The sequence below is a fragment of the Gallinula chloropus genome (assembly GCF_964237585.1).
Source record: "Gallinula chloropus genome assembly, chromosome: 27".
NCBI lineage: Eukaryota > Metazoa > Chordata > Aves > Gruiformes > Rallidae > Gallinula > Gallinula chloropus.
The window spans coordinates 1,754,000-1,771,745 of NC_140112.1; the positions used below are offsets into that span (position 1 = coordinate 1,754,000).

Consider the following 17,746-nt stretch of genomic DNA (forward strand, 5'->3'; position numbering starts at 1 on the left):
CCCCCAGGGGTGGGGACTCAGCCCCTCCCTGGGCAGCCTGTGCCAGGCCCTGACAACTCTGCCAGGGAAGAACTTTTCCCTCCCATCTGCTCTGACCCTGCCCTGGAGCAGCTTGAGCCCATTGCCCCTTGTCCCATCTCCTGTCCCCTGGCTGAAGAGACCATCGCCCACCTCTCTGCACCCTCCTGGCAGGGCAGGGGAGGGGTGAGAAGGTCTCCCCTCAGCCTCCTCTTCTCCAGGCTGAACACCCCCATCTCCCTCAGCTGCTCCTCAGAGGATTTGCCCTCCAGCCCCTTCCCCAGCCTGGTTGCCCTTCTCTGGACTCACTCCAGGACCTCCATGTCCTGCTGATGGTGAGGAGCCCAGAACTGGACCCAGCACTTGAGGTGCAGCCTCCCCAGTGCCCAGTCCAGGGGCACAATCCCCTCCCCAGACCTACTGGCCACACTGGTTTTGATACAAGCCAGGATGCCATTGGCCTCCCTGGCTGCCTGGGCACACTGCTGAGGTAGTCTCAAGGTGTGGTCCTCTACAATATATTCTTCCCCAAAATAAAATATCAGTGGGTCATTTATTTCTGTGTCTGGTGCTCCTCCAGGAACAATTCTCAGCTCTTTAGAGGATGATTCTTTTTGGTCTTACCACATACTAGTTGCTCAAGTTAAAGATACTGGTATTCTTTTCCAGTTGTACCATGGGTGTATCTTCCACCACAGCTACCAGAAAGTTACCAATACAAATACTGATAACTGTTTCTCAAAGGCATTGAAACTAAATTTTAAACCCAAGCAACCTCATTCTCCTAGATTGGTGTGTTCAAACACATACTGCTTTTACTTCCCCAAATTACACTGGTTACAAGATGTATAAACCAAAGCTGTCACTAATTAATTATTCTTGGATGAGGTTTTGGTGTCGTTATAAAAAGGCAAATTAAAAAAAAAATTGATGGTGGCTTGACATATGGTATTGTTAATCATTATTTTATTAAAAAAAAAACCATAATTGATCCAATTAGCATTAAGAACTCAGGGTATTTGAATAACTAGAGAAAAGCAAAACCTGTGAGCCCCTGGCCAGGGACCTTGCATTCAGCAGTGAACTTTTTTTAGTCTAGAAATGTGGCAAGAATAAGGCACTCATTTGGTATTTGAACTTGAATGAGGAAGCCAGATATTTTGTTCTGCTACTTGATTTGCTGTCTGAGTTGCACTGAAGCCTGCACACGGGGTCTAATAGGTTGGTTGGGGTCTAATAGGTTGGTTTGGGTCTCATTCATGTAGGTACTTAATTAGCCATGGAGCCAACGTGGCTGCTGTGAACAGTGAAGGTGAAGTCCCGTCTGACATCGCAGAAGAAGCAGCCATGAAGGACCTGCTTCTGGAACAAGTCAAGAAACAAGGTAACCCAGTAGCAGGACTGAGTATGCAAGAGGGAGATCTCTGAGAGTGTCCATAGGAAAGTTCTGCTCTTTACAGGGGAAGAGATCTGAAATCTGGCCCAAGAGGCAGCAAGCAAATTTTGCTTTGGTAGCAGAGCAGTGGAAGAGATGCAGAAGGGTTGTGTGGTCTGTGTCCGTAGGACTCTTCAAACCAGGACACCACAGCACTGAAATCCAATCATTAGATCTGTTTGCTTTTAAAGCAAGATTTCATTCCAACCTCTGGTGTCAGTGAAAGGCCTCATTTCCCCAAGACTTGAGAATACAGTGGTGAGATTTACAGCCCTGCCAGGAGGAGGGACCAGGAGATGAGTTTGCCTGGCTTGGAGTGACATGCTTTATCCCCATCCTTCCCTAGACTTCTCCTGCTACCTGCTCTGCTGTGTCCCCTTTCCTCATTGAGTATGGGGGCTGCTCTCTGTTCTGTCCCAGCAAAATCATCACTGGTAAAAGAACATCTTGGACAGAGGAACTGGTGTTAGAATTAAGAAATGCTTCATGGGTGTAAAGTTTTTTCCATACTCATGAAATTCCTCTGTGAGTGGTTAGGTGTCTGCACACAGGCACAGGACGTGTAGATCCAATCTATGAAGTTCATCAAGAGCGTTTTTGAAGGATACATTCATCCCAACTATATGGGAAGTGATGAACTGAGACAAATTGAGCTTATATGGGCCAAACTATCCACCCTGGAGCTACACAGACTGCTTACTTAGCCTTGACAAGAGAAGGCTGATGGGAAGGTCTAGGTGCCATTCTCCACTGCCTTGAGGGAGCCTGTTGAGGTGATGCAGCCAGGCTCTTCTCAGAGCTGCAAAGAGAAAAGTGTCACAGGTTTGAACAAGGGACATTCTGACTGCAGATATATAGATGGAAAAACTGTTTCCCAGGAAAGTGGTAGAGCAGCAACCCAAGAAATCTGTGGAATCTCCCCCATTGGAGGTAGTCAAGACTCAGCTGCGTTCAGCTCTGAGCAGTTTGAAGTTACCTGCCTTTGAGCAAGAGGCTGAGCTTCAGACCCCCCCCCCAAAGATTCTTTCCAGTCTAGATTATTTTATGACTGCAGGTTGGTGTTGGGGTTGTTTCCATGCTGGATTGAATCCAGTCCTCTCTAGCAGGTGTTTTCTGCTTGGCACAGGGTGGTTACTTTATTTTTGAAGCTATTTTCAGGTATCACTAGGAAGAGATCAGTCCCTTGCTACTTTGTCAGCCCTGTTACTGTTCCAGTGGTGTAGCTGTCCAGCTGAGAGCAACTTGTTATTTGTGTTCCTATTCCTCTTGTAAAATTGATGCAGGATCATGTTCCTTCTGGAAAACAGAAACTTTTCACTTTCTAGTCTAATATTTGCCACAAGGTTATTCCTATTCAGTTACTTTTTTTCCCTCCCCTTTGAATAAGTTAAATAGCCCTTCTCCTATTTAGTCTGCTCACATCTTTAAGAAGAAGAATTGTGTCTACAAGTCCATGTTTGTTTTACTGGGCTGTCAAGCCATCCCAGTCTGCTCTCTGCAGTCAGGCTTCCTTGGATGCCCTGGGAAGAGAGAGCTCCTTTCCTTACATCCATGTGAGGTGTCTCTCTGTACAGGGGGTACATGTGCACGGTCATAACCTGGCTGAAACCCAACAGGATGCTAAGGCAATCACTCTGCCTGGGCTGCAGAGATCTTGCCTGACACTTCTTGGGATTCTGTTTGGCTTTTTCATGCTTCACCACATTAGCAGCATCCTGCTAAGAAGCCCTCAAACAACCATCTGTCTCCACCCAGAAGCTTCCCATCGACACGGTTTAAAAGGATCATAACTGCTGTGGTGAATGTGGCATGAGCTTTAAATAACCATCCGTCCAGCTCAGTAGCTGCTCTTCAACAGTAGCTGTAAGCAGACGCCTTCTGCAGACTATTCCAGCAGGACAAGCATGTGGGATTCCCTTCCCAAACATTTTCCCAGCCTCCAGCACTGTGCCTCAAGGAATTCCTGAGCCAGATGGGCTCTCTGCACTCGTGAATCCCCCCTGGCTTTCTGTTTCATGAACTTGGGCGGTCCTTCTTGGGACCTCCTGGCATCTATAGCAGTAAGTTTAATAACAACAGGTTTGTGTAATCCTTGTTCTGTAGCCAGTTGTGTTTCTAACCTTTGCAGTGTCCCATGGTTGTGGGGTTCACAGTTCAGACACTGAGTTGATAAGTGTTTCCTTTTGTTCTATTTTAAACCTAATGCCCAGTAATTTAAGTGGGAATCATGCCATTCTTATCCTGAAAGAACTAATCCCTGGAGACAGTTGCTCTTCAACACCCTTCTTGATTTTTGAGATTTGTCATCTTCTCCTTCATACTTTTCCCAGTCAACAGCCTCTAGTCTGATGAATCTGAATGGAGCTGTGTTGTACTTCTGATTGATAGAGCATCCTCACATGACCTCATTAGCATGAAAGCTCCACTTATGAAAACAAGTCAAGGATAGTTTTGCCTCTTGGTTTAGTGACAGTTGACACAACCCCTCAGCCAGACCCCTCCTGGGCCTCTCCATGTCATAGCAGTGGTTTCCCAGGGTTGGAGCATACAGTTGGAATCATGCTGCTCTTTAGGATCATCCCTTCAGAGCTCCACTGTAGGTTTTACACTCACTGAAGCTCAGGTCAGTTTGTAAGCTGCTGTTCATGACTTTCTTTCAATCCAGGACCCTGCAGATTTAGAGTGCAATGAGCAGTTGGGCTGGTTACTTGGGCTGGTTTGCAACCAGAGGCTCAACTCTCTGGTTTCAGTGAGCCAGCCAGAAACATTCAGACTCTTTCAGTCTCCATCAGTGATACAGGAGCTTTCTCCAACTCCTGGAAGATACATGTGTATCTTTGTGTTTGGGGGGTGTGTGTATGGAAGATTACAGATAGCTTACTAATATTGTACAGCAAATTAAACATACAGTAACTTTAACAACTACATGAGAGCCTTCACTTGATAATCTCTTCTTCTGTGCTTCACCCTCAGGTGTAGACCTAGACCTGGCAAGAAAAGAAGAGGAACAACAGATGCTACAGGATGCCAGACAGTGGCTGAACAGTGGGAGAATTGAAGACATCAAGCAGCCTCGCACCGGTGCCACGGCTCTTCATGTTGCTGCAGCAAAGGGCTACTCTGAAGTCATGAGGTAGGAGCTCCTTTCCAGGGCTGGTCATTGAATTCAGGCTGTTTTTTGTGAGGGACATGGCTGGCTTTGTCATTCAGAGGAGTTTCTTTCATACTGACACTTTCAGGCTGCTGTTTCTCAAAAGGCTTGTAGAGTTACGTGCTCAACCATTCTGGTCCATCTTGAAAGACATAGGGACTGGAAGATTCCCTTTCATACCTCTAGGCCAACAGAGTGATGAAAATGTTTGAGTGAAACATAAATTAGAAGCTTTAATTTTCACTGTTGTCACAGTTTTAGGACTAGTGAGCAAAATAACTTCAGCTTATAAAGGGACAGTACTAGCTGCATGACAGTCCCAAAAAATGCAATGTCCACCCCTCTCTCACTGTCCCTGCCCCTTCCTGCTCCTGCAGCTGTCAGCAGTGACAGAGGAATTCCAACACGTCCTGCTTCTGCTGCTGTGGCACTAACAGGCTTATTATGAACAGAGACTTGGCTGATAGAGTGTTTCCTGGCAATAAAGCATTAATATTATTACAGGTAAGGTCAAATTGAGGTTCCCAACAATAAAACTTCTTTCTCTACTGTTTGTGCATTGATGGAGCTGCCTGTAAACATCAGCAAGGTTACTCTGTTGCTCAGGTTAAAATCCCTTCTGGAAGTCATTATCCATCTTGATCCTAGATCTCATAGTTGGAAGTGACAGGACTTGGTGTGGTAGAGCTGTTTCTTACCAAGCTCTGCTAATTTTGCCCTTCTCCACATTAATGATTTGTATTCATTCATTAGAGCTTATAATTGAATTAGAAGCTGTTTACACCTGTACTGCACCCAAGAACACTGATCTAACAGCTCACAGGGAATAGGAATGTACTATCTCCTGAGCTTGAGGTGTTGGTCCTGTGGACTTTCAGATGTTTGCATATCCAGCACTCATCAATGAAAGCTGCATTTGCTGTGGGTAGGGTGACTGGTTCTCAGCTGCTAAACCTTGGCATGATTGTTATAAACAGATCTCACAGAGAGCTGACATTGTTTCACTCTTGTATATTTTATGGCCACCCTGTAAGTTCAAATACAAAGCTTCAGTGACTTAACCCAAAGGGCTGAAAGCCAGGAGCTCCCAAACTCTCAAATGAGATGTGGAATTTGTCTGTGACCTGGAGTCTCTCAGCATTTATATTCCTCTCTTCTGCCAGCTGGAAAAATCAACATAAAGTCAGCACCTAATTTAAAATCTCTTTCCCAGAGAACCACGTGGCTGCTATAGGGTGACTGTGTTTCATGTAGCACAGTAACACATCGGTGTAAAGCTGCAGGAATTCCTAAAGTGGTGGTGCCAGTCTGGGGTCGTGCTGGGTTTCCCTTATCCTGCATGAAGGTGGAACGGATGGTGGAGTTTCCCAGGGTGAAAATTCTCAGTAGCAGTTTTACCAGTCGTGCAGAATTCCCCTGGGATGTTCTTCAATATTTAAGCAGCTTGGATAATAGTTTTGATACATGAGCCGCTCGGTACTTTGGTCTGATCACTGCCAGGCCGTTGTGCATATGGCTCTGGTGCCTCAGGCTGCAGCTGACCCTCTTCACTTTGTTTTGGTTTAAAATATTCAGGCTCCAGATGCTGTGAAACATTGCTGCCCTGTTCTGATAGGGAACAGGATGGGTGGAAGAGGGAACAGCAGTAAATGTGATGTGAGGCTGTTCCCAGGCAGGCTACGTGGGTAGGATTTGCTTTAACTCTGCAGGGGCCAGTGTGTGAAAACACAATTTGGGTTGTTTAATCCAAATGTGGGTTATTTAACTCAGGAAATTCCCATCTGTCAGAGAATCACAAGGTTGGAAAAGCCCTTTAAGATCATCAAGTCCAACTGTCCCTGTCCTGTGCTGACCCAGATCCCTCAGTACCTCATCTACCCGCCTGTTAAACACCCCCAGGGGTGGGGACTCAGCCCCCTCCCTGGGCAGCCTGTGCCAGGCCCTGACAACTCTGCCAGGGAAGAACTTTTCCCTCCCATCTGCTCTGACCCTGCCCTGGGGCAGCTTGAGCCCATTGCCCCTTGTCCCATCTCCTGTCCCCTGGCTGAAGAGACCATCACCCACCTCTCTGCACCCTCCTGGCAGGGCAGTGGAGGGGTGAGAAGGTCTCCCCTCAGCCTCCTCTTCTCCAGGCTGAACACCCGCAGCTCCCTCAGCTGCTCCTCAGAGGATTTGCCCTCCAGCCCCTTCCCCAGCCTGGTTGCCCTTCTCTGGACTCGCTCCAGGACCTCAGTGTCCTTCTGATGGTGAGGAGCCCAGAACTGGACCCAGCACTCGAGGTGCAGCCTCCTCAGGAGTTCAGGGGCATTGTGAAACACTGCCACTGGGGTCTGTTTGATAACAGGATGGGTGGAAAGTGGACAGTGGTGATCACTGTCAAGCACAGTGATGTCACTGCTTCTTACCTGGCAGTCCTGCTGGCATCATCTCCTTATGGACCATTCCTGTGGTGCAGCCTTGTTCTCCAGCAGGACTGATGCTGAGCTCCAGCCACCAAATGTCCTTTTCAGACCAGGTGCTGTGCTCAGCCCCTCGTGAAGGAGGTGGCAGTCCCCAGAGGTGTCTGAGCAAGTCTGGTGTCTTTTGGCCATTGGGGTAGGAGTTCAGACTGGGTCACCTATGCCAGATGAGAAGTCAAAGTGTGCTTCCAGCTTAGGACATGCTAGAAGGGACCTTATCAATTACACATGTTCCAGCAGGTTTTACAGTGAAGTTCACTTTTCCTGTACTGCCCTGTTCTCTGTCAGTTGCAGACCCATCAAGTGGGATGTTGCCTGTAGGTGAATAAACAAGTTAGGATTCTACTGGCTTGTTATGAACCATGTTATATATACATGTACCATATGCAGAGAGAGTGGTGAGGGGCTGGAACAGGCTGCCCAGAGAGGGGGTGGGTGCCCCATCCCTGGGGGTGTTCAAGGCCAGGTTGGCTGGGGCCCTGGGCAACCTTGTGTAGCTCCAGGCCTGGAGGTTGGTGTCCCTGCCTGTGGCAGGGGGTTGGAGCTCTGTGACCCTTGGGGTCCCTTCCAACTCATGCCATTCTATGATTCTGTGGTGGGAACTCCTGGGTGCCAAGCAGCCATTCTCTGTTGGGCAGAGATCAATACTGATTCTTTCCACAGGCTCTTGATCCAGGCTGGGTTTAATTTGAATGTCCAAGACAACGATGGCTGGACTCCGCTGCATGCTGCTGCGCACTGGGGAGTGAAGGAAGCTTGCTCCATCCTGGCTGAGGCTCTGTGTGATATGGACATCAGGAACAAGCTGGTTAGTATGCAGGGATGTTGGCACAACTTCTGCCCTGTGTTTCATAGCCGGGTGAATATTGACTTTATCACTTACCACTTGATCCAATGTCATGGTGAGCAGTTCTCCTAGCATGTGCACCAGAGCATTTAAAAGCATCAGAGAACAAATAAACTTGACTGGAGGAAGGTAGGAAAGATTTCAAGTGTTAGTGGAAGAGATCAGCAGTTAAACTTCAGGACCAAGATTGTGAGAAAGCACGAGGGCTAATCTGTGTCATCCTGTTTTAGTGTAATCCCGATGAATTAAACGGTTTTTGAGTGCAAAATAATATGCTAATATTAAGGTATAAGGACCTGAAAACTGGTGAACCCATGAGGAGCTGGCAGCTCTAAGTCTTTCCTGTTCTACTATATTGGTCATGAAAAGGGAAATTGAGAAACTGACTCAGGTTTGTGTGAAACGAGGGAAGAAAAATAAGATGGAAGAAAAAAAGGAGGGAAAAAAATTCCTCTTCCATCCTAACAGTTCGAAGTTTTTCCTTATAGAGCCCCTGGATTTTCAAGAGCTGATGTGAGTCTGCCCAGGGTTGTTCTTTGTGTTCCCTCCACCAACCCCAGGCACCTGAGGTGCAGCCTCCCCAGTGCCCAGTCCAGGGGCACAATCCCTTCCCCAGACCTACTGGCCACACTGTTTCTGGTACAAGCCAGGATGCCGTTGGCCTTCCTGGGCTCACTGCTGGCTCATGGTCAGTCGCAGTCACCCAGCACCCCCAGGTCCTTCTCTGCCTGACAGCTCTCCAGCCAGTCTCCCCCAGCCTGTAGTGCTGCAGGGGGTTGTTGTGTCCCATGTGCAGCACTCTGCCCTTGGCCTTGTTAAACCTCATCCCACTGGTCTCAGCCCATCAGCCCAGACATCACAGATTGAACCAAACTACCGTTCCTGTCACATGGCTTTCCCTGCTCCAGAGTGAAACAGAAGTGTGTTAGTCAGCATTTGGGGAGGAAGGATGTGGAGCATGTTCACTTTTGTTCTTCCCAGGTAAATAAATAATCCTTCTGTGAGTATTAGCAGGCTGCCATATCGGATATCCTCTTGTCTCCTCTCCTTGCACCAGGGCCAGACGCCGTTCGACGTGGCTGACGAGGGACTAGTGGAGCATTTAGAAACGCTGCAGAAGAAACAGACTGTGGTGAGTTTCTGGCTGATCCTTTTCCACCTCTCCAATTACTTCTTCACTCATGGGTGTTCTCTAGGACATATGGTGCCAACAGGCACACGAAACTGAGGCCCAGCTGGTTTTTTAGGTGAGTTATTTGAAATCATTGAATTACACCAGTATTTGGAACAGCAAGGAACCTAATGAGGTTCAACACTGCCAAGTGTCAGGTGTTGAACTGGAGCTGCAAGAATCCCAGACATAGATACAGCCTGGGAGAAGAGCTCTTGGAGAGCAGCCCTGCTGAGAAGGACCTGGGTGTCACAGGGGATGAGAAACTTCCCCTGAGCCAGCAGTGGCTCTGGCAGCTGGGAAGGGCGATGGGATCCTGGGCTCCATCAGCAGAGGGGTGGCAGCAGGGACAGGGAGGGGATTGTCCCTCTCTGCTCTGCCCTCGGGAGGCCCCAGCTGGAGTCCTGTGTCCAGAGCTGGGGCCCCAGGACAAGAAAGATGTGGGACTGGTGGAGAGGGGTCAGAGGAGCCACGGAGATGCTCAGAGAGCTGGAGCAGCTCCCCTACAGAGAGAAGCTGAGGGAGCTGGGCTGGTTCAGCCTGGAGAAGAGAAGGCTGTGGGGGGACCTCATTGCAGCCTCCCAGTCCCTGAAGGGAGCAGTGAAACAGGAGGTGAATCAGCTTGTTAAAGGGCAGAGACTGGCAGGACAAGGGGGATGGAGTGAAGCTGAAGGAGGGAAGGGTTAGATGAGAGGTTAGGGGGAAGTTCTTTGCAGAGAGAGTGGTGAGGGTCTGGAAGAGGCTGCCCAGAGAGGGGGTGGGTGCCCCATCCCTGGGGGTGTTCAAGGCCAGGTTGGCTGGGGCCCTGGGCAACCTTGTGCAGCTCCAGGCCTGGAGGTTGGTGTCCCTGCCTGTGGCAGGGGGTTGGAGCTCTGTGACCCTTGGGGTCCCTCCCAACCCAGACCAGTCTGGGATTCTATGAGCACTGGATGACTGCATCAAGAAGGTCAGTAGAATTATAGAATGTAGAATTATATAAACTGGGAAGGAATTCCTAGTTTATCTTTGGAATTGTTGTCATTCTCCTCTTGCAGATTCTGCAGCATCAAACTGCACTTTTCCTAATGAGTGATTACCCAAGTCAGCTTTGTGTTTGCAGCCAAGGAAATCCACTGTCAGTGCTGAGAAAGAAACGTGTTACTGTGTCGGCCTTTCTCACAAGAGGGAGACTCTTGATTGAGTGAGAAAAAGGTCTGAACTCAGGGAATTCTGGACTGAAACAATTGGTGCTGTTAACCATAATAAACCATACTGAATAGCAGTTCATAATTCCATGAGATATCAGAAGGGGTTATAAGCAGGAGGTTGGCATAAAAAAGGAAAGCAAAAATGTTATCTAGCTCAGAGGAAAGGCAGTCTTCAAGCCAGAAGGTTGGGTTTGAATTGCATTTTTCAATCAGAATTCAATTTTTTGAATTACCTTTTCAATCTGTTCTACCCAGTTCTCTCCTTTGGGTGCTTCCAAAACCCACCCTTTGTTTTTAAAAAAAATAATTCAGTTAAGTATCATTTAAAATGTTGGATTCAGAAACAGACATAATGAGAACACTGCTGATAAAACCCAGGGAAGTATTTTGAGGAACTGACAATGTGGGTGGCAGAAGTAAGGCTCTGATCATAACACAGCTGCTGTCATCCTTAAATAGCATCCTTAGTGTTCACAGAAAGGGTTTAAAAATTAATCAGCCTCTCCCTAAATGAGGTGTTGATAAATACTATCAGGGTTGTATTCTGTATTCTATCCTATCTGAGCACCCCAGGACTCTGCAGGTAACTGCACTCCCCAGAAAAGAAAAAGGCAAACAATTACAAGAATTCCTTGGGATGGGTGCTAGCCCATTTTTAGGCTGGCTTCACAGGGGCTTAGCAACCTCTCTGCTCTGTATAGTAGGCACTATATAAAGGCCTTCTCCATGTATTAAATCAGTGTAGCAAGCTATACTTAAACTAGGAAGAAGAGAAGAATTCAGATTTTATCACACCTTTATTTATTTTCAGTGCATGTGAGCTTTTTAAGAGCAATGCCATTTTTAGCACCCAGAGGAGAAAATGTACATTTGTTAAGGCTGAAACAGCTGCTTCCACAACACTGTCCCAAGTACATCAGCTCACTTCCCAAACAGCTCTTAAATCAGATTATTCTTAATCTAAAGCCTGTAGCAGAACAACAGGCCATCCTTGCTGAAAGGTTTGCTGCTGGTATTGGAGATAAGAAGGGATTTTAATTCCTTCCAGCAAATAATTTGATTTGGGGTTGGATTTCTTTCCCCCCCCCCAATCTCTGAAGTGCCTGGGAATGGAGTGGGCTGTTCCCTGCCCTGCCCTTTGCTGTGCTCCAGCAGTCTGGGCTATTTAAAGGCAAGCTGTACCCCATGGGTTGGCTCTTCACTGGGCTCCACGTGGCTTCTCCTACATTCACAATTCACAGAGCTTTTGCTGCTTGTGCCTGCTGTCAGCTCCAGTGGAAAGAGAAGGATTAACTAAGCTAGGCATGACCCAAAGAGGCAGCCTTAGTGAGCCTTCAATTGCCATCCCTTTTTCTGCCTCAGCTCTCTTTGTGCATCTAGAAGGTACCCAGACAATTCTTTTGCTTACTGATTTATACATCAGTGGTGACAAAATTAATAAAGACTGCTCTCTAGGCTAAATGTTTGGTTGTTGCAGTGATCACAGGTATCCTTGTGCCATGACTTACGGTGGAGTTTGAGGGATTTACAAGGTGACCCATCCTATTTGTGGGTGCCCCATCCCTGGGGGTGTTCCAGGCCAGGTTGGATGGGGCCCTGGGCAACCTTGTGTAGCTCCAGGCCTGGAGGTTGGTGGCCCTGCCTGTGGCAGGGGATTAGAGCTCTGTGATCCTTGGGGTCCCTTCCAACTCAACCCAGTCTATGATTCTCTGATCAGTTGCATATTTGAATGCTTTCCTCTGTCAACAAGTAAATAACAGGTACAGAGGAGCGATTTGGAGTCCAGCCTGATTTCCTTGGCGTACAAACGCACGTGGACAGACCTCCTGTGCTGTGCCTGTGTGGGCAGAGGCAGGGCAGCACGGTGCAAGTCAGGATTTGGCTCTGGCTCTCACCAGGACTGCTGTGGACTTCTCTGAAGGCTTCATTAAATTGCAGCTTGAGCCCAAGGACATGCTGAGTGCGTAGCTGTGCCCTCACGGAGCTCTAGTTCGCTGCTCTTGCAGATGGGTGTCCGTTGAATTGGCTCGTTAAGCAAATCCACAGCATTCCTCATCTGAGAGGTTTGGGTCACCTTACCAGGTTGTGTCCAGGAGGCTTGTTAAGATGTTTCTTTTCATTCTTTCTCCACCCTACTTGGACTTTCTGACAGTTGCGAAGTGAGAAGGAGACGAGGAACAAGCTGATAGAAGCAGACATGAACGGCAAGCCTCAGACTGGACTCTTCACCAAGTATGTTTCTTTCCTCTTTGTTGCAAGAAGCTGTGAGAGTGCAGAGGGAGGCCAGCTCTGCCTGTTAGCCATCAGTTGGCCTCAGCTGCTTTCATAGTTTGCTGCTGTGCTTCTTCATTTCATGGTTACTGTTAAATTTGAGCTCGCTTAGATATGATTTTAGCTGTTTTTTAACAGACCCCTGAGTGGTACAACAAGGGGTTGGGGCCAGGGCTTGGTCCCCCCAGCTCCTGCTCCTGCTGACTCTCAGTTTTGGGCTGATAACTGCATCTTTACAGATGCACAGAGCTGTAGAGCCCAGTGACAGGTTGTGGTGCACCAGGGAAAGAGACAGTTGGGGGTTTTTTTGGACTGAGAAATGCTTGCAAATTCCAGCAATGTGAGATGTGTTGGAATCCGTGGCTAATGGGCACTGCAGGAAGTGCTGGGACGCTGAGTCTCTAGATGGATTTTGTCCTTTTACTTGTTCTATATGTAGCAAATCACAGCTCTGTGTTCCTGAGAAGTGGAACTCAGAAATAACATTCTCGCCTGGTAGTCCTGGAAATGTCTCTGTCTTGCAGCAAGGAGAAGATTCTTTATGAGGAAGACACGCTGAAGTCCACGGAAATGGAGGAAGAGAACAAGGACTCTAGCAGTTCCAGTTCTGAAGAAGAGGAAGAAGCTGAAGAAGATGAAGTTTCAGAATCAGATGCTGAAAAGGAGTCAGGTAAAACTCAGTACAGTACTTAGCAGAGTCTCAATTTAATCATTAGCCTAACAATTTTTAGAGCTGCTTTTTTCTTTTTGCTTAGTTGTTAAAGACATCCTGAAAGTCTTACTTCTGGTGTGTACATATAGAATATGGAGAACTCTGTAGGCAGTGAACTGAAAAAGCTGATCAAAATACTGAATCCAAAGCCAGCATAATTTAAAAAGAAAAGAAACAGAATAAAAAGCTGCAGTTAATATTTTAATTTCTACTTCCAGCTCACTTGAATTGAAGATGACACGTTGTTTGCAGGTTGCTCAGGGCTTTTCTCATTGGCCACTTTCAGGCTGAACACTTCAGTTACTGCAAGATGGTAGAAATGCAGTTGAAGAGGGAGGAAGGTAATAGCCAGTTGTGTTTGGATCAGAGAAATGAAGTGAAAGGCTGAAGTTGTTCTCTGTAATTATTGGGATGAGGAACATTTTTCTGACTGTGATGTGCACTAAGTGCAGAACACAGTGGAGAGTAAGGATTCCATGTATGGAGTCACATGAGCCTTTACATTATAGCATAGAGCTGCCAGCCTACTTACCTTCTTTCCATCTCATTCTTTTTCCATAATTTCTAAAGGCTTCATTAATTAGCTTAAAGTTGAAATAAAGATACTTAATTTTACAGTAAGCCAAGAGTTATTTGTACTTCTTATTTCTGCAGAGATGGATCTTGGACTATCATCCATGAAGTGGTTAAACTACTTTAAACATCAGCTTCCTCTTACATGGCCTACATCCCAAAATACTAATAATGTCTTACAGAGAAGTGTATTTTAAAGTTTTGTCCTGCTTCTCATGCCAGTAAAATAGTCACCTGTATCTAATTCTAATTCTGTCTGTTACCTGTTGTAATTGTATCAGGGATGATATTTATGGTGTTAAGAATCCTGGCTGGTCTTTGGGAAGCTGGTACTTACAGAAGCTGTTTGGGTACGATGGTATTGTGGGGAAAGAAGCTTTTGGCCTTTAAATCGAGCAAATGTAATGGAGTGAAGCTGAAGGAGGGAAGGGTTAGGTGAGATATTAGGGGGAAGTTCTTTGCAGAGAGAGTGGTGAGGGGCTGGAACAGGCTGCCCAGAGAGGGGCGGATGCCCCATCCCTGGGGGTGTTCAAGGCCAGGTTGGCTGGGGCCCTGGGCAACCTTGTGTAGCTCCAGGCCTGGAGGTTGGTGTCCCTGCCTGTGGCAGGGGGTTGGAGCTCTGTGATCCTTGGGGTCCCTTCCAACCCAGACCAGTCTGGGATTCTATGATTCTATGAATGGTCTGTGCAGACAGGACAAGGGGCAATGGCTGCAAGTTGGAGCACAGGGAGTTCCACACCTACATGGGGAAGAACTTTTACCCAGTGAGGGTGAGGGAGCCCTGGGACAGGCTGCCCAGGGGGTGTGGAGTCTCCATCTCTGGAGAGATTCCAGCCCCGTCTGGACACCACCCTGTGCAATATGAGCTGGGGAGCTGCTTTGGCAGGGGGGTTGGACCCCAGGAGCTCCCCAGGTCCCTTCCAATCCCTCTGATTCTGTGATTCTGTAGTGGCAAATTCAGTGGCAGCAACAGGCCTACAGCAGAAGTCACTTTAATAGCTCCATGAGTTGAGGTTTTACTGGACAGCAGCCCTGGATAGCTACGTGCCAACACTTGTACATCCTACCACGTAGGATCTTGACCAAAGCTCCTCTCACATATGTGTAGCTGTCAGAGGTGGAGCTCCACAGTGGTTAACGATTGGGGAACAGCAAGGAGAGCTCTGCACCACTCAGCATTCCATTTCCTGTAGAGTCAGAGCAGGTCCTGTTATTGAGTTAACTCACTGAACAAAGCACACCATACAAAGCTGTGTCAAACTGCTGAAGCTAAAACAGATCAAAGACAAAAAGCATTCCGGTAATAATTAAGCATCAAGCTTCAGGCTGATTCCTCTGCTCTCCATTCCTAGAGAGGTTACTAGCTCCTTTGAGGAATTTCAGTAGGGATTTAAACCATACTTTGTGAACTCCTCAAATCTCTAATGACATGAACATGAATTTGTCCAGCTGGCTGTAGAAATAGTTGTCAGTTGCTGTGAAGGGAGTGCAGGTTTTCAGTACTCTTCTTAAAACAAGAGTCATGAGATAACAACATCAGCCCACGTGATATAGGAGGACTCCAAAGAGGAGGGATGAAAATGGCTTTTCATGGAAAATAAGAAGTGTCACAGCATTACAGCATGGCCAGCAGGTCACAGGAGGGGATTCTCCCTTCTGCTCTGCCCTGGTCAGGCCCTGCCTGGAGTGTTGTGTCCAGTTCTGGGCTCCCTGGGATCAAACAGACAGGGATCTCCTGGAGAGAGTCCAGAGGAGGCTACGGAGATGCTGAAGGGCCTGGAGCATCTCCCCTGTGAGGAAAGGCTGAGTGAGCTGGGGCTGTTCAGCCTGGAGAGAAGAGTCTGAGAGGGGATCTGATCGATGAATTCCCTAGACCTACTGGCCACACTATTTTTGAAACAAGCAAGTGTGACCAGTAGGATAATACAGATGTTTATCTGGAGGTATGTTTTGAAGGCTTTGAGTTTGAGATAAATTTGTGGGATTTGTAGAGACTGTGAGAAGAGAGGAAGTTTGCAGAGGTGAGCAGGGAAGTTCTTTGGAGTGTCAGAGTACCATGCTTGGTAGAATCTGTAAGAAGTTTGTGTTCTTTGCCCAAAAGCAGTGCATTGCAACAATGCCTTTTATCCAGCCTGAGGACAATTCAGCATCAGGTTGTGTATAAGCAAGAAAGATCAGTATGAAATTTCCTGGGCATTGTCTGTGCTGGTAACTGTTACAGGAGTGAATTACTGTGAACTAAAGCAGGCCAGGGAAGTGTGCAGTGTTCAAAAAAACCCACAACAGAACAACCCACACACACCCAAAAAAAAAAAAAACCCTCTAAGAAAAAAGACATTTATGCCAATTTAGTGAAGTAACTTTTCAGTCTCACTGAATTTGTTTTGGGGAGATTGAGCCAATCCTGACCTGTTTTCCCTGGCTGGAATTTATAATGTAAAATAAAATGTGTGATCCTCCCCTGAGGCCAGTGATACCTGTGGTCCTGCAGTCCCTCACACTGCCAGTACAAGGTCCCATTGCCTGTCCTCCTTCCATGGCTCCTTTTGGTCACACTGCTCATGGTTAGAGCTCTTTCCAGCCTGTCATTACCACTTAAACTTGTGCCCTTCTAATTAGGCTTGACCTTAAAAGTTGACCTCTCTAGTATAAACTTCCTGAATGGGCTCCCAATCACCACCTAGCTCAGCTTGTAAATCCTGGTGGCTTTTTCCAGTTGGGTCTCTGCAATGTTGAGGCTTCTCCTGTGCTTTGCAGGCTTCACCTTCAGGAAATCAGCACGGACAAGCGTGTTGGGTTTTGTCTGTGGGCATTTCCATGGGCTGCTGGGTGCTGAGTCAGGCCAGCCAGGAGCAGTGGGGAATCTGCTGCCCCTTCCCAGAAGGGCTCTTTGGAAGTGGACGTGTCCATGGGTTTGGCTCAGGATGTGAAACGCTCTGTTGAGGTGACTTTAGAGGTTCTGAGACAGCACAAAGAGAGGGAAAGGTGGCTGAGCCTTCAGTGTCACACAGACCTTCCGAGGGGAGATGCATCTTTGTCTCTCTAACCCTGGGTCTGTCGGTCCTGCTAACTGCTGTTGGTTTTAAATGTTTCTCTTGGCTTGCTCTCTTCTATTTTCCATGTCCTTCAAATCCTGTATTCTAGTAGAACATTAGTTTCTGAAGGACTCATCTTCATGCTCCAAGGTGCCGTCCTCGCGTGTGCTCCGTACTGTTTGTGTTTAACAGAAGGTCTTTGTTCCCTGCACCACCTCATTTCCTAGTGCTGTTTGGGTGGTTACTCTTTAAATGCCTTTTTTTCAACCCTCTGTCTGGGTGAGGCACACAGAGCTGCAAGAGGAAGATGTTTAGTTGGTGTTTCTCTGACATCTTGCATGCGGCTGTGGTTGGTAAAGGGGCTGTTGCAGAGCCCTGTGCCTCCCTGCCAACTGAACCTATTGCCTCAAGACAGTTTCCACTTGCTCTCCCCCTGGTAATTTCTGGGGGATGTTCTTATGTCAAGCATGAGGCATAGATATAGTAGAAATAAAGTGAAATAGTGGATGATTGCACAGGTCTCACAAGCAGGGAGCCAGCTGTAGCTGTGATGATGTTTCCTTAGCTTGCTTTGAGACCTGTCCAAGATGTTTTTGTTGGGAATCTATCCTAGCTTTGTGTAGAAAAGTGAATTTTGTGATAGAAGACCAGAAATTTTGCCCACTGACATAAGGAACTGCAGCAGAACCGTGCAATGAAATCCACCACCAGGCCTGCCCAGGTCTTGTGCTCTCACACATCCTCCTGTCCCATGCAAGAATGGCCTGTCCTGCCTTCCTTGAGTGGCACGAGGGGAGAACAATCCCTGGGAGGAAACTAAATTATCTGTCTGTCCTCCTTAAGGTGCTTTCTGCAAAGGTTTTGCTTGTTTGTGTGGGTGAAGCTCT

At 47.4% G+C, this 17,746-nt stretch overlaps 1 protein-coding gene across 4 annotated transcripts in view; it reads left to right on the plus strand.

Annotated features, from left to right (window-relative positions):
• PPP1R12B (protein phosphatase 1 regulatory subunit 12B) overlaps positions 1 to 17,746 on the plus strand; it is a gene marked incomplete at its 5' end in the record, with an annotated part of 124,211 nt that overhangs the window by 34,571 nt on the left and 71,894 nt on the right. For all 4 annotated transcript variants that reach the window (XM_084275854.1, XM_084275855.1, XM_084275856.1 and 1 more), the window contains 6 exons: positions 1,284 to 1,402; positions 4,427 to 4,586; positions 7,727 to 7,871; positions 8,968 to 9,042; positions 12,421 to 12,500; positions 13,064 to 13,209. In XM_084275854.1, the coding sequence (XP_084131980.1) occupies positions 1,284 to 1,402; positions 4,427 to 4,586; positions 7,727 to 7,871; positions 8,968 to 9,042; positions 12,421 to 12,500; positions 13,064 to 13,209 (725 nt within the window). The remainder of the gene's footprint in view (positions 1 to 1,283; positions 1,403 to 4,426; positions 4,587 to 7,726; positions 7,872 to 8,967; positions 9,043 to 12,420; positions 12,501 to 13,063; positions 13,210 to 17,746) is intronic.